Raw genomic sequence first — 14,190 nt, 5'->3', positions numbered from 1 at the left:
AACATATTTTTAGTTAATCTGTCAGTCTTTATCTTTCTGTGCTGGTAATATTTTATACTCCATGACAAATTATTTATTTCTACTTGTTTACACTATACCCTCATTTAAGCCTAAAATATGATCACTTCACTTGTTATTTATGCCCTCTTGCCATTTAGGAGGCAAACATTGTTCACCTGTGTCATGTCAACACACAGTTCTATATTTGATGACATCTATTCCAAATGGAGCAACAAATTTTAAGAATAGAGTTTGATAATTATTTTAAGTTCCCTTTCTTGGTCACTAACAATACAAACTACAGGTACTCTAGAACAATTGATATTGTTCTCTTTTCCAATATGTTAGACCAATGATGTTTTAGTGTTTCCTACTGAACAGTAGTTCAGCAAAACAATCAAATGTGTCAGTCTTTCAGAAGTCAGAAAAGCATGTTTTTGCATCTAAATAGGTAGTTCTATTTTAAGAAGTTACTGTGTGAAAATACAATGTACACTGTATTTACAGGAATATAATTCTAAAGTGATTTACTGTACCCTAGGAATTGCACATTGAACATGTTATTTTGAAAGCTAAAAGCTTGACTTTATTACAAGCTTTGCTGCAAATGCAACCTGTGCTCTTGATAAAACACCAGAGCTAAAATTATAAGATCCTGGCTTGGGCAGCAGGTAGTCTACTGTACCATCAAAGAGCTTCATGCATTCCAGTGAAACAACTTCTAAATATTTCAGACTTAACTTTGCACTGTACAATACTGACTTGGGGCCAACAGGTTTGAGTGAGTTTGTTTTTTTCTTAGATGTGACTAATCAGAATGGGGTAACCATTTTCTTACAGTTAGGAAAGGAAAATAATTTCTTCCTCTACTGTGTGAATTTTGAAATAAGAATACGTTTTAGTGAAATGCCTTATTCCTTAGTGTGCTCTTTCTGCCTGCAGGAAACATTACTTTTTAGAGTAGTGCTACATTTAACACATGACCTGATACGGGGACTTGCACTATGTGCACTATGTACTATGACTTTACTTTCTCTAGATATGTCACTAAAGTAACGTTTAAAAAGCATTCTAAGATTATGCCTGTATTATTTTCTACTTAGGCTTGTATTGTTGTTATGATAGTCCTGATTTATGGAGAATCAGTAATTATTTCATATTTCATTTGAAGCTAGCTTCCAGATACAATATATTTTTAAAATTATATCCATGTTTACAAGAAATAGGCTGTACAGCTTACTTCTATAAAATGCTTCTGTTTCCTCAAAGTAAAATGTCCTAGCAAAAATATTTTCTGTTGATATGGATGCTATATGTAGCTCTTGTTTTCAGTATTAAAAAAAAAAAAATGTAAAGAATCATAATCCTAATTGAATTTACAGTGCTGGAGATCTGGCCAAAACTAAAACAGAAGGAATGATTAGGAATGCATGTTGTTTAGGATGGACACATTGATTAATCCTTTTAATTATCATTCTCTCTGTAAAAAATATCTAATGTAATCCAATATAAATTCATACTGTGGGTTTAATTCATGTGGTATTATTCAAGACTTCTAGACTTTTCTTATAGCAGGCCAGTTATGCTCTAGAGGCTCTCCCTGTGTTGGACAGATGATATGTAAGGTTGAAATGGAGACCCCTGTCACTATTGCCATGCAACTTTGCAGTGTTTCCTCTTTATTTTATATGGGGATTTTTATTCCTTCATGTCATTTCTGGTATTGCAAAATCTTGGCTTCCTTTCCACCCTTGTTGGCTGGCAAGAATCTGGTGACTAACATTCACATTTGGAATTCATGCTGCTTGAGGGAAGATCATATCCCTGAATGTTACTGTATCTGCATCAGCCATCAGGGATCAAAAACTGCAAGATTTCTTTCATGAAAATAAGATGGAACCTACCTAGAAGATAATTTCCCCAAACTGGACCACTCTCCTACTGCTGCTGTATGCAAATCTTCTAAAAATAAGCCACTTCCTAGCTTTGGGGAGTTTTTTTGGGCAACAACAGCCATAATCCCTGATGAAGGTCTATCTAGTACGGTCTGGTTTCTCAGTATTTCCATGCTTGTTTCCCCTTTTGCTGAGGATGATCCTTCTTTACTTTCAACCCATATTTAAAGGATTACGTGTATAGTTCTTCTGGAGACCACACAGAAATATCTCATGCTGTATTGTCCCTCTCCTCCATAGCATACATGCCTTTTCCCCCATGAAGAAGTTTTGAAAAGCTCTTTGGTCAACCTAGTCTCCAAATCACTTCTAATTAAAATTGTTGTGCATTCTTCTCAATATTTGCCAACACCATCTAACATTAGCCAACAAAAGAAATGTTAATTCCAGGTCAAAGAATTCTTTAATTAGAGTGGGAAAACAATGACTGTTTTCTCTCACCCATTGCTGTTCAGCTTTTCCCAGCAGTGTCTTTTGAAGACAAGCCTAGATAACATTATTTCTGTAATTCTTTTGTTGTTCCTCGAAGGACAGATTTGCCTGCTGCCATTAGGTTTGATCCATTACAGCCACTAAATTAATTGCCTCCTATTACAGTGTCTAGAGCTCAGTCCAGCAACTTCCTGAAGAGTTTCTTTGTGTTTTGGAGATAGCTTCAGCAGCAAGGTTTGGAGTTTAGATCCATGTCTAGTGGCTGTCAGGGACAACAGTTTGTTGTAACAAAGAGGGAAGGAGGTAAGTGATCCATTCTCAATGTAGGCACAACTTCAGGTTCAGGATGGTGACTTATTAGTGGCCATTAGGTGTTTGTCAAGAGGCAGTCAAGCTTTGAAATTACAGTATATTGCAGTGTGTGTCTTTTGAAACCTTTGAATACACTGGCTGCATCAGCCATTTTGCTATTTTGGCTCATGAACAAGAGGTCTGATCAGATGTTCTGATACCAGCCTTCAGCTTGATGAGTTGTTTGCTTTGCGTATCACTTGACTTGGATGCCTCTGACTTTATGAGCTGAGTGGTGTCCAGGATTTCTGTCTGTTATGTTCTTCACTCAGTAATCCAACAGACTTACTTATTTTTTCTCAGTTCCCTAAATCGAAGGTCTTTCTTAAGCTAAGGTAAGAAAGAACATGATTTTCAAGCTGTCTTGGCACAGCTGTGGCAGTTTTGGTATTGGAAAGTTCTCTGCTTGTTGCCACACCAAACCTATTCTTTTTTTAGGATTCCTTGCTATCCAGATCTCTCCATCACATGGTATGCTTGCTGGTTAGACTAATTATCGCTTCTGAATCATCAGAAGGGCCTCTATTAACAGAAGAAAATGTGTTTATGTGGTTGAGTGGACCAGTTCTCTGCCTCATGTGCCTTTGGAACTACTTTCCCATCATCTTTGTTCCAGTGTCCTTGAATTGTTTATCGAACCTGAAGAAATCTGATCTTGCTCTTAACCAAGATATACTTAGCAGCACTTTTGGTATGTTATGTGCTAGTGCTGTGAGGTTCCCAGTGTTCTCTTAGCCTATGGTTTTAAAATTTCTCAAAGGGTGGGTTAAATTGTTCTGTTCCCAAGGGATGATTGTATTGAGTGGGATTTGAACTCTTGCTTTGGCGTATCTCTGTGGAGATGGTATTTCTTACAGCTATAACTTTTTCCCAGGTTGGTAGGGAAAATTCAGGCCATTGTGGCTGGCCTCAACTTGCATCCGAAATTGTTCTCTAGGGACAGAGTGACTATTGTTGATACTGTGCAAGCTCATTCTTAAGGTGATTTTCAAATTCTGCCTTAATTTACTGTGGTGGTTTAGTCCCTGCCGGGGTCTGAGACCACGCGGCCGCTGCCCCTCCCCCACAAAGGGAGTGAAATACAAAGCCCCGAGGCTGAGATAAGGAGAGGTTTAATACAACAGTGCAACAGCAACAAAACAAACAATAACAATAACAGTCATAACAATGAACAGAGCAAGATATCTACCAATACAGCAGTGAGAGCAGAGAGATGGCATAACACACACGCTCACCTATTCTCCCGTGCTCCCGGGCTTGGGCACCAGGAGGTGACATCAGCATGGTATATGAATAACCCGGCTAGAGCTTCCCCCCCACTGCTGCGGAAACTTAACCCTATCCTGGCTAAACCAGGACATTTACCTAAACCTCTTCCTTCTGGAGATAAGACTCTGCTATGCTATGAGTGGAGACTTCTAGTAGGAAAGGAAAGAAATCACTGTACTAAGAGTGCACTCTGGGAGGTCTCAAGCTACCTAAGTTTTCTTTGAGAAGTCTCATAAACATTTGACATGCAGTCAGCTGAAGCTTCATGTACACCTTCAAAGAAGTTACAGTACTAAAGAAGTATTTCAAGGTCATGTGGTGCTTGACACTGCAATTTTTCAGTCACTATTTATAGGATGCTGAGTCCAACCTCTCAGGTTTTTAAGTTGCACTAAGTTACATCTTGGAGTCACTTACAGTATCATCTGAAGACAGAAAATGAAGCTACTTATGTACTGGCTAACTGGTGTTAAGGTGTGTAATGCAGCTGTGCATCATCTGCTAGCCTTTGCGTTCTTAGAGTGACTCCAGAACTCTGCTCCCTGTCTGCTCTGCTCCTATACACCATGAGCTCAGTCTCAGGTTGGGGGGATCTTCTGCAGGTACTGCAAGAGAATTTTATGGCCTTCAGAGAAAGTACACGTGCACCCACAATATGAAGGTGTACATGTGGACTGCATATGTTGAAAAAGTCTGGTAACTATAATCTCTTTTTATATGTTTTTCTTTGAAAAGGACTTGAATTGCACAATGAGGTCTTTATGACTACAGGTGTCCAGTTGCCTCTGAAAATATGTATCTTACATCTACTTTTACTGAAATCACACTAATTGTATATTGTGGAGTGATTTTACTATGATAGTGACCATGTTTATGAAAGATTTAATGGCTGCACTCTTAAAAACAAAACTCAAGCAAAACTGTTTTTGGATTGGTTATTCATCCTTGAAGAAATGTTATATATAATCCTGGAACTGACTGTTCATGTTTTGTGTATCTTTATATTTTCATTTCAGTAAGTCTCAGCAGTTTTGTGCCACGACAAAACTTCCTAAGCATTGATCTGCCTGTGGTAATAGAGACATTTTGCAAGTATCCTTTGAAGTATGTTTGTTCTTTTAAGGCAAGAAGGGAACTGTTTAGAATTTGGTGACCCAGCAAAATTTCAGTTGGATATCATTTTAGACAGGATGCTCTGAAACATTTCTGTAGGGCTTTGACATCTTTATCACATCTCTGCATTGATTATTGTCCATGTGGCAAGCTCAAAATGAAATCTTTCACTTTCTTGTGCTTAGCAGGATATTTTTGGTTGGTGCTTTTTTTAACTCTTTCTTGAGGGTGAGTATTAACAGCTCTGATGAGAAAGTCAAAGTAAACCTGAATTTATGGCAGGACAAAGGAGATGATGTTGCTAGCTTTGGTATGTCAGAGTTTTCTAATTTTTGGGTCATTATACTGAACTAAATAACAGGGTATGGTTGGTTGTTTTTTTTTTTTTCTTCAACAGAAAACAATCTATTCAAAAAGTAGGATGATAATTCAGTTAAAACATGCTTATTAATGAATGAGATGATATATACGCATCCATAAAGAGTAGTAGGCTTGAATATGGCTAATCTAAGAACCCTTAGCCTTGAAAACTGAAATGTTTATGCACGGCTATAGAACAATTAAACAGTGTAGTTTAGTGTAGTCCATAAAACTGGAGTAAAGACACTACATAAGCTCCCCTTTTCTGGGAACATACCAAGGCTCACACTGACCCAGCTGCTTTCTGAGTCATATGTCTTCCTGTCTGGCCATTATAGGATGGAGGTAGGTATTACAGTTAGCAAGCTTTTACCAAGAATAAAAATGATCTACCCTTGCCTCATTCTCACATGTGCATGCACGTACAGAAATCCAGTCAATTTTTCTGGCTAACAGGTAAGTAGGAGAGAGAGGCCGGATTTCCAATTATATTCTAGCCATTTAGTTACTCCAGTGAAGGAGTGTTTTGGAAAATATTCCTAATAGCTATTTCATACTTAGGTCATAGGTCTAGAATTCTTTCTTACTTCAGGCATGGTGTCAGAGCTATAACTTTCCTCCAAAACCATACAAAGCAAGGGAGGAAGATGGACAGTATTAAGCGTGAGTTTTCCATCTCTTTGCTTTCATCTGAGTTGTGAAGAGTGCAGGTTGTTTAAGTATCCAAACAAGTGAATCTATAAAGGCAGTTCTCTGAGCTGGTATGTTATGGTGTAAAACTTACTGTACTCATATAATTTCTGTGAAACAGAATGGTACCAAAAAAAGACCCCTCATGTTTCTCTCTGCATACTAGAAGTAAAAAATATGTTTTGTATTAAATTTTTTTTTACCTTTTCTTGGATATTATTCATGAGCCTTAACTAATGTCAACCAGGTATCTAATTTCACTGTCAGGAGCACTGGCAGTTATCAATGCTGTACCCTGCTTCGCTTTGGATGGTCAGTGGATATTAAATTCATTCCTGGAAGCCACTCTGAGCTCCCTGATTGTAGAAAAACAAAACAGAGAGCTTGTTGGCTTTTTAATTTTGCTTGCTGGTAGTGCACTTCTGGCTGCCAATGTTGCACTGGGACTTTGGATGGTGACAGCACGATAGAACATTGGATGTGCTTCTATCAGTTCTCAAAGTACACAGAAATAATGAATCCATTGCCTTTTAAAACTTGTTCAGTACTGAGATTGAAATAATTCCCTTAAAATGACAGTGAAAGAACAATCACTGGTGGCTGCTGTTTTAATTTAAAACTGTACAACATGTGCCTGTGGTCATGGGAAATCTAATAGAAAGAAGTAGGAACTTTTTTATATACTCTTTAAGCACTACTAATTTTGGAGAAATTGCATTGTAAAGTTTCACAGGGAAAAGCATAAGATTTCATTAATTTAGATCTCAAGGGAATTATTTGGCTTCAAACATTTGTAAAGTGGGAGAAAAAACACTTAGGTTTTATTTTATAATTTGAATAATTGTCAGAAAATCTGTGTGGGCTCTGATCATTTCTCAGTAATCATAGTCTTGAGTGTCTTGTTTTGTTTTTTTAATCTGGTATTCTACCAAACTGGACTCTAAGAAGCCTTAGAGTCTGATCTCAAAATGGTGAAACGCTAAGTAAATGCTTACCATGTGTTAATGAGGAGAGAGGCCATATGGGTTAGTATCTTTCCTTTTCAGCTGGCCAAAATGACTGGAACCATGTTGTCCTCAGGATGTAGATGAGAAGTGCCGATGTCTGTTAAGAATGAGGCATGTGGGAGGATAACAAAGCCCACATGTCTGTGTTTCTTATATACTGAGTTGTATATTATCATACGCAGCTGAAGATGTTTTTTAAAGGCAATATTTGTCAGCAATAGCTACAAGATAACTGAAATTTAGTTTCTGAGTGCTGAAGTATGCTGTGCACAATTATTCCTAAGTGATAAGTAATGTTTGTGTTGTTTTACTCAGAAAATAATACTGTATTATACCTGTTTACAGTTAAAAGTGAAACCTGTTGTTTTTATGGTGTCTATCTTCTGATGCTATGCATGTACTATGTACAGTAACTCACTGATGGTTTTCTGTCTTTCAAAGGGTTGTTTTCCTTTGCTAAGATTCATTCTGTTCAAAGATAGCTAACAAAGATGTTTAACTGAAGCTGGTCTTGGATCAGAATTGTTTAGAGGAAGAATATGATTGTGAATTGAACTATTTAAACATTTGGCTTTGCTTTCTGAAATGAATACAGACCATATCCTTGTTCTTAAATGAACAGTGGAAGAACAGTCAGTGTTCGCTGGCTGATGTATATCTGACATACTTTGAAGCTCTTTTAAGTCTGTACTATGTTGTACCCAATAGGATTATATATTGACTGTCATGTCCTCCTGTGATATATTGCCTAGTTTATATAAGTTCAATCAAAGCCTCAATATAGGCTGATACTTAAAAAAAAAAAAAAAAAAAAAAGCTCTAGTTTGGGAGCCTAAATATCTGAAACAGGGAAATTTTGAATAATACCATGCAACTTCTGGCCCGTACAGTGGTCCCCATAGGAGCTGCTGCAGCTCAGAATTCCTTTACAGAAATGGCCTTTCCATCAGGAGCTGAAATGGAAGTGAAGCTCACGGCTACTGGCCTGCGGGGAGTATGGAAACATTTGTGACCAGCTAACATAGATTCTCTCAGCACTAGTAGTAAAAGCCTGGGTAATTTTAGAAGTGGGTTGGAGCCCAATTCCTGGTGCTACTGCATGGATTCATAACTATGTTTGCATTCGCCCGCTAATGTGTTACTGCATTTTTGCACAGTAGCCTCCACACTTACTTAAGATGTGTTTTCTTACGGTGATGCAAGCAGTAATGAGAGAGCATGTTTGTTTATTTGTTGTTGTGTTAGTTTACTCCAGTGCTGTCACAGGCTGGGTGGGCCTCTTGAAGTTCACCTCTGTGGGGTAGCAGGCCCGTGCCTCTCATTTTCAATCATTTCAACCCAGGTATGTCAGCACAGATCCCAGTAAGAGAGAGTAAATCCTCCAGTCAATCCAGTATGAGTTTGTCCCTTTGGGGACTGCTAAAAGTCGCACAGAGTCTGAGAAAGGAAAAACAAACTATCGGAAATTGCCAGCGGGCTTCTCTTTCTTCCAGAGAGACCCTGAAAGTCTAACTTATCATCACTCCTGGAAACATACAAAAGTTTCAGGGTAGCAGTTCTGATGGGCCACTCTGCCATCCCTCCATGGACAGGAGGGATAGGAGCAGCCTGGATCTTGCACAAAGCCTGGCTCTGCGGCTATGCTCCAGAAGCCTGCTCACTCACCCAAGTGGCTGCTTACTAATCTGAGCTCTTCCTTTCAGTGGCTCTGTGCCACTTTCCTCTGTCTCTGTGTCTTGTCCAATCTACAGTGCACAAAATTAATTTGCACTTAGGAGTTTTAATGCAATTTAGTAAGACAGAATATTTACTTTTCTAAACGGTTACTATTTATGTATCACAGTTGCAGTGCTGTCGTTATCTGAAGCAACAACAGATGCATCTATGGTGACTTCAGAAATACTGTGTGAAAAACATTTCAAGTTTGATACTTTATATATTCATGTTGACTACAACTGCTTGGGACAATCTTTTAGCATAGTACCCCTCCTGGAAATGCAGGCAAGAAATTTGAAAAAACAAAGTTTCTGAATTAACATACACAAGTTACATCTACTATAATGAGGCTGGCAGGTTGTTCCTGGTTATTTAATGTGCTAACTAAAACATGATGTTTTATCAAAGAAAACTAAATCCATTTTATTTTACTTTAGACAATCACTGAAAGCCACAGTTATAATCAAAAAGAAGGTAGAGAAGACATCAGTCATGGTTTTAGCAAAACAGCCACACTAGTACACTGTAAAGACCCTGGTTATCCTATACAGGAGAGGTGGTACTAGAAGTGTTTAAAAATTTAAAAATAATTCAAGGGTCCATTTCTCCATGTGCTGAAAGGGTTGATTTAGATATGTGTAGGTGCTTTGAATCAAGACTGTAAGCAATCTGGGTATGAATAGTGACCCAGCACATCTTAGACTACCTGTGGACAAAGGTAATAGTTAAGTTAGACCACTCTCTGAAGAAAAAGTTGTTCAGTGGATGCATTTCATTCTCCTATAATCCTAACATATGGATTACATTCTGATAAGCAGGTGCCATACACACAGTTATTAGGAGGGGTTTTGCTGGAGTTTTGTTTGTTTAGCAAAAGAGAACACAGAAGGAAACAATGGTTTCTGTGTGTTGGATTTTTACTCTGGAGTATTTGTGATGTTTCTTCTATTTCTGTTTTTGTAAAAATTGAAAGGAAGCCTTTCCTTAAAATGAAATCTTACCATTTCTCATTCTAATTAGTGCTTCAGAATGTAATGTGTTCTTTAATACAGAATCCATCAATATAATTATAGGGCATATTGACCAGAGTGTAAAACAGAACACTCTAAAAGATTGGATGGATACTGCTATTTATGTACTACTATGCATTTTAAATCTGTATCAGATGGAAAAAGTAATGTCTAACATTAGATAGTGTTATTCATAGCTTTTACTTGAAAATTGCCAGAAGAATTCCATAATTATAATCAGTCATTGTTCTGATTTGGTTTTCATGAGATTTTTTTTTATATCAGCAAAGACTTCCATAGCATGTTCTGATAATGCATGATACGACATGAAAATGGCTAACTTGTTAGCATGTGGGATGTTATACACTCTTTGCTAACTAGGAAATTAAAACCAGCTTGCTTCTGTACAAGTTAAATGAGAGAGACTTCACTAGAAAAAGTATAGTCAAACTTGCAGATTAGTCAGCCCAAATTTGTAAGCCACAGTAGAAAATCTGTTAACTCATCCTCTTTATTTAGAATGAAACAGCCAACTGTATTGAGAGTTATTTTTTTCAGTGATGACGATTCTGTTTGTGTATACGTGTGTACATACATGCATACATACATATAATAGGTGCGTTCACAGCCACAGTCTGTATTGCTGCTTTTTTAGGAATAAATTACAGCAGTCCTCCATACTCTGCAATGTAGGCTTTTTTTCTCTTTCCTTCTCTCTATGAATTCCATGGCTTTCTCTGGATTTTAAAATTACAAGTTTGTTTTTCTCACATAACTGATCTAACTTCTTTATTAACAGAAGACAAGCGATAGACATAATGTAGCCACAGCTGCCTAAGTTTTGTTTAGCTGATTTAAAATGTTTCTTGCTTTCTGTGAGGCCTCAGCTACAAGCATGGTAAACACAGATTTTTCAGGGCAACTAAAAGAGGTCAACCTTAGAATTTATTACTCTCTAAATGCTGCTATTTGTGCTGTTCTGAATGATAACTGGGGGTGAGTGAGACTGTGTAGAGTATACTGAATAATGTTTCCAGGACAGACCTCCCTGTGGCAGTTGGGGTGTTTCAGCTTTCTTGAAATAAGGATATATTTTTGTTCAGTTTAGAACATCAGCAATCCAAGTTTTCCCAATAATTTCCTATACATTTTGCATGATGGCAAAGGGTGACCTGTAGCAAATATTTTTTTAAATAAATTCTGTATTTCTTCTATCTGAAAGATCTGAATTTGTATCTGAATATCATTTATGACAGATGACGAAGGGTTATAAAGGTTTATGTAGCCTAGACTGTATTTAATTGATTTTAAAAGATGTGAGTTAAACTCTAGAAATAGTTATTTGTAAAATATGCATTCTATACACCTGCATTCAGACAAACCAGTCTTGCCTCAGCTTTGTTCTTGTGACCTGTGTAAGGAAGCTGAATCTAACTCAGGTAAGATCCAGTATCAGCAGTTATTTTATACCCTCCTTGTCCTGAATTTTATGTAATGATATACAGATTAGTTATTTAGTGTGGCTGAGTTATGTGGGGTACGTAGCCTGTATTAATGCAGCATTTGGGAAGCATTGTACTAGAGACTGCCAGAAAACGGCAGCTCTGCAATTCTTTCTTGTTCCTTGGACTCAGCCACTACAATCATGTGAAGAGCAGATGGCAGTGACTAAGGGCAGTGAAGAACCTCAGTTTATGGCAGCTGTATGAAACCTTCAAGCTGCTGACCCAGTGTGAAAGGCAGGAACAAAGAGCAGGATATGACACTGCAATTCCATTCATTCCATTTACATTGGCATGAAACGTGAAAAGAACTTGTAATTAACATTTCAGAGCATGCAGATATGTTTTCCAGCCCTTCACTGAATCATTCAGTGACTGGTGATCAAACTTTTTTTTTTTTTTAAAAACACTGTGTCATTCCATTGATAAATATGTGCTGAATAAGTGGTACGGGTAGTTGTAGTTTATTTAGTAAAATGGATTTGGGTATCTCTCACCCCTAGATGTTCATCTTGGGTTGTTTTTTACAGCATCATAGTGTAATTGATCTTCACTTGATATTAGTTTGAAAGTTAGGAGGCTATTTCCAAGCCATCACTAGAGAAATCTAGTTTCTTCCCTCCCAAGTTGTTTCTTAATGTTTTAAATTCCTCTTCTCCTTACAAAACTTTGCTTTTAAATTTTGTATACTCAGATGATCTTATCTGAAGCCTGTCAATGGAATATGTATTGTTTTGAAATTCACTGTGGGTTTTTTCCCTCTACATAGCCTTATTTTTCACACTGACTCACAGCTGTGGAATGTTAGATTTCTAGACCCTTTGTTCCCACTATGCATTGTTCATGATCATGTTTTTAAAAAAAAAAAAAAAAGAAAAAAAAGAAAGCTTCATTTTGAAAATGTCAGCTAACAAATATATGGAACACTTTGAATAATGTATTGTGTTTTTGTTTTGCTTTTTTTCTCTATTTAATCAACCAAACAATAAGTATTGTTTTCTATGTATGATAAATGTATCCTGCAAATAAATTCATTGTTTGATTGTTAATGTGCTTAAATCTGTTTTTAAAAATAAGGTAAGAGTGACATAATTCCTATTTGTGTCAATTACCGTATTCTCTCATATATTCTCTTACTCTTCGTATGTAATTTATATTCTCTCACTGGGTACTGACAAGGTACCACAATGTACCACTATCCTTTTCAGTATCTGACCACCATCTAAAATGAATAATAACTATCACTTTACTTTCCCTCATTTAACAGGTTATCACAGTAATAGTTTGAGTTATAATAGAAGTACATCCAGACGCACAGCTGCACGTCGTTCTGGACTAAAGCTAGCTTCACTTTAATGTGACCAAGGTGCATAGTGACTGCCTTATAGGAGGAGCACATGCCTTTCTCGTGGCTTAGTTCCTGTGTAATTCTGTTCTTATGGAGTTATGGACTTCTGTTAGCTTGGTTTGTAGTGAAATATTTGACACGGCATGTCAAGGTAAGTTAACACCTCTCTGGATGTTAAGGCCAGTCCTATGTGAAGAACTTGAAAAGTCAAATCTTCAAATGACATTAAGGTGATGTTATATATCAGAACCTTTTGATTTGTATATACAGGCCAACCCAGAGCTGGGCATGTATCCTGGCTAGTTCTGAACAAGTTTACTTAGGTATCCGGGTGCTATCTAGGGCTGCATTAGCGTGGTGTAACCAGGAGGATTACCTTTATTTAAAAATGAAGCTTTATTTCTCTGTTTCTTGAGCAAGCTTATCTAGAGTTAGCCAGGTTATTTGTACTGAGAACTAAGTTGTCCTTTGTTGCTCATTGGACAAAGCTGTTACTTTGTACAAGCAGAGCTGTTTCAGCAAGCGTGGCTTTGTTCCCAGATAAAAGATTACCATGAGAAATAGGCACAAAGCACAGATTGGACACATTTGGTAGGATTTCCCAGATTGGTCGCTATGCAATTTTCTGAATACTTGCATGAGGAGATGGCTTTTTTTTTCTCTTAATATTACCCACGTTAAAGGTAGAGACAATAGATTATTCTTTCTAAAGCATTTAAATTTCTATGAGGGTCCTGAGGCTTTTCTGCTGATTTTGAAAATGTTATCCTTATTCTGATTCTGTATGTTCTGTAGTCTAAAATAAAATCAGTGATGTCTTAATGTCATCTTGAGGAATGTTGCCTTAATCACTAATTTGATTTTAGGATAAGATTTAAAAAGAAATACTGTATCTATTAGAGTCTTACTGCTGGTAACATTATAAAGAAGGCTTAATATAATTCTTCATCTGATCATACCAGTTTGAATCACCAAGCAGAAGCATTCCTAAACATTTTTAGTAGATCTTGATGCATTGAACTCATTTACTTAAATATTTTTTAAGTTTTTTGTGAGCTTTTGATATGAGCTACCCAAAGAAATACAATTTAAGGTTTGATTCTAATCTTATGGTGGTAAACTGGGGAATCCACAACATTCGTGAGGTCTAAGCAGCAGTCACCCAGACTTCTAACTTTTTTCCCCTTTTTTTAATCTCAGACAGATGTGGATCTGGTGTTTACATTGATGCCTTTAAAGCTCCACTGTTGTTGAAATAGAATTGGATGCTCTTACCAGTTATGGATCTTATTCTCTACATTTCTCATTAATTCTTCTTTTCAGTTCTTTGAAAATATTGTAGTGACTGAACACTGTGTAACTGCCACTTCTGATAGTCTTGAAAACACATGGTTGTACATCTTTTTTCATTTCCCCTGAAACGAATCTTTCAAACCA

The 14,190-nt window shown here is 37.0% G+C and overlaps 1 protein-coding gene across 3 annotated transcripts in view; it reads left to right on the top strand.

The window, feature by feature from the left end:
- The window catches only part of MBTPS2 (membrane bound transcription factor peptidase, site 2), a 38,852-nt gene extending 26,398 nt beyond the window's left edge, over positions 1 to 12,454 (top strand). For 2 of the 3 annotated variants that reach the window (XM_074814658.1, XM_074814657.1), the window contains exons 10-11: positions 5,024 to 5,099; positions 6,418 to 12,454. In XM_074814658.1, coding sequence (XP_074670759.1) covers positions 5,024 to 5,099; positions 6,418 to 6,640 — 299 coding nt within the window. In that variant the 3' untranslated portion in view covers positions 6,641 to 12,454. Of the gene's footprint in view, positions 1 to 5,023; positions 5,105 to 6,417 lie in introns of those variants that run through there. The other variant, XM_074814659.1, reaches the window with a different exon arrangement.
- Positions 12,455 to 14,190: the final 1,736 nt, after the last annotated feature.

Source organism: Strix aluco, chromosome 2 (genome assembly GCF_031877795.1).
Source record: "Strix aluco isolate bStrAlu1 chromosome 2, bStrAlu1.hap1, whole genome shotgun sequence".
NCBI classification, from domain to species: Eukaryota; Metazoa; Chordata; class Aves; order Strigiformes; family Strigidae; genus Strix; species Strix aluco.
The sequence above is the reverse complement of the archived record's forward strand: the minus strand, read 5'-3'. Positions and strand labels throughout refer to the sequence as shown.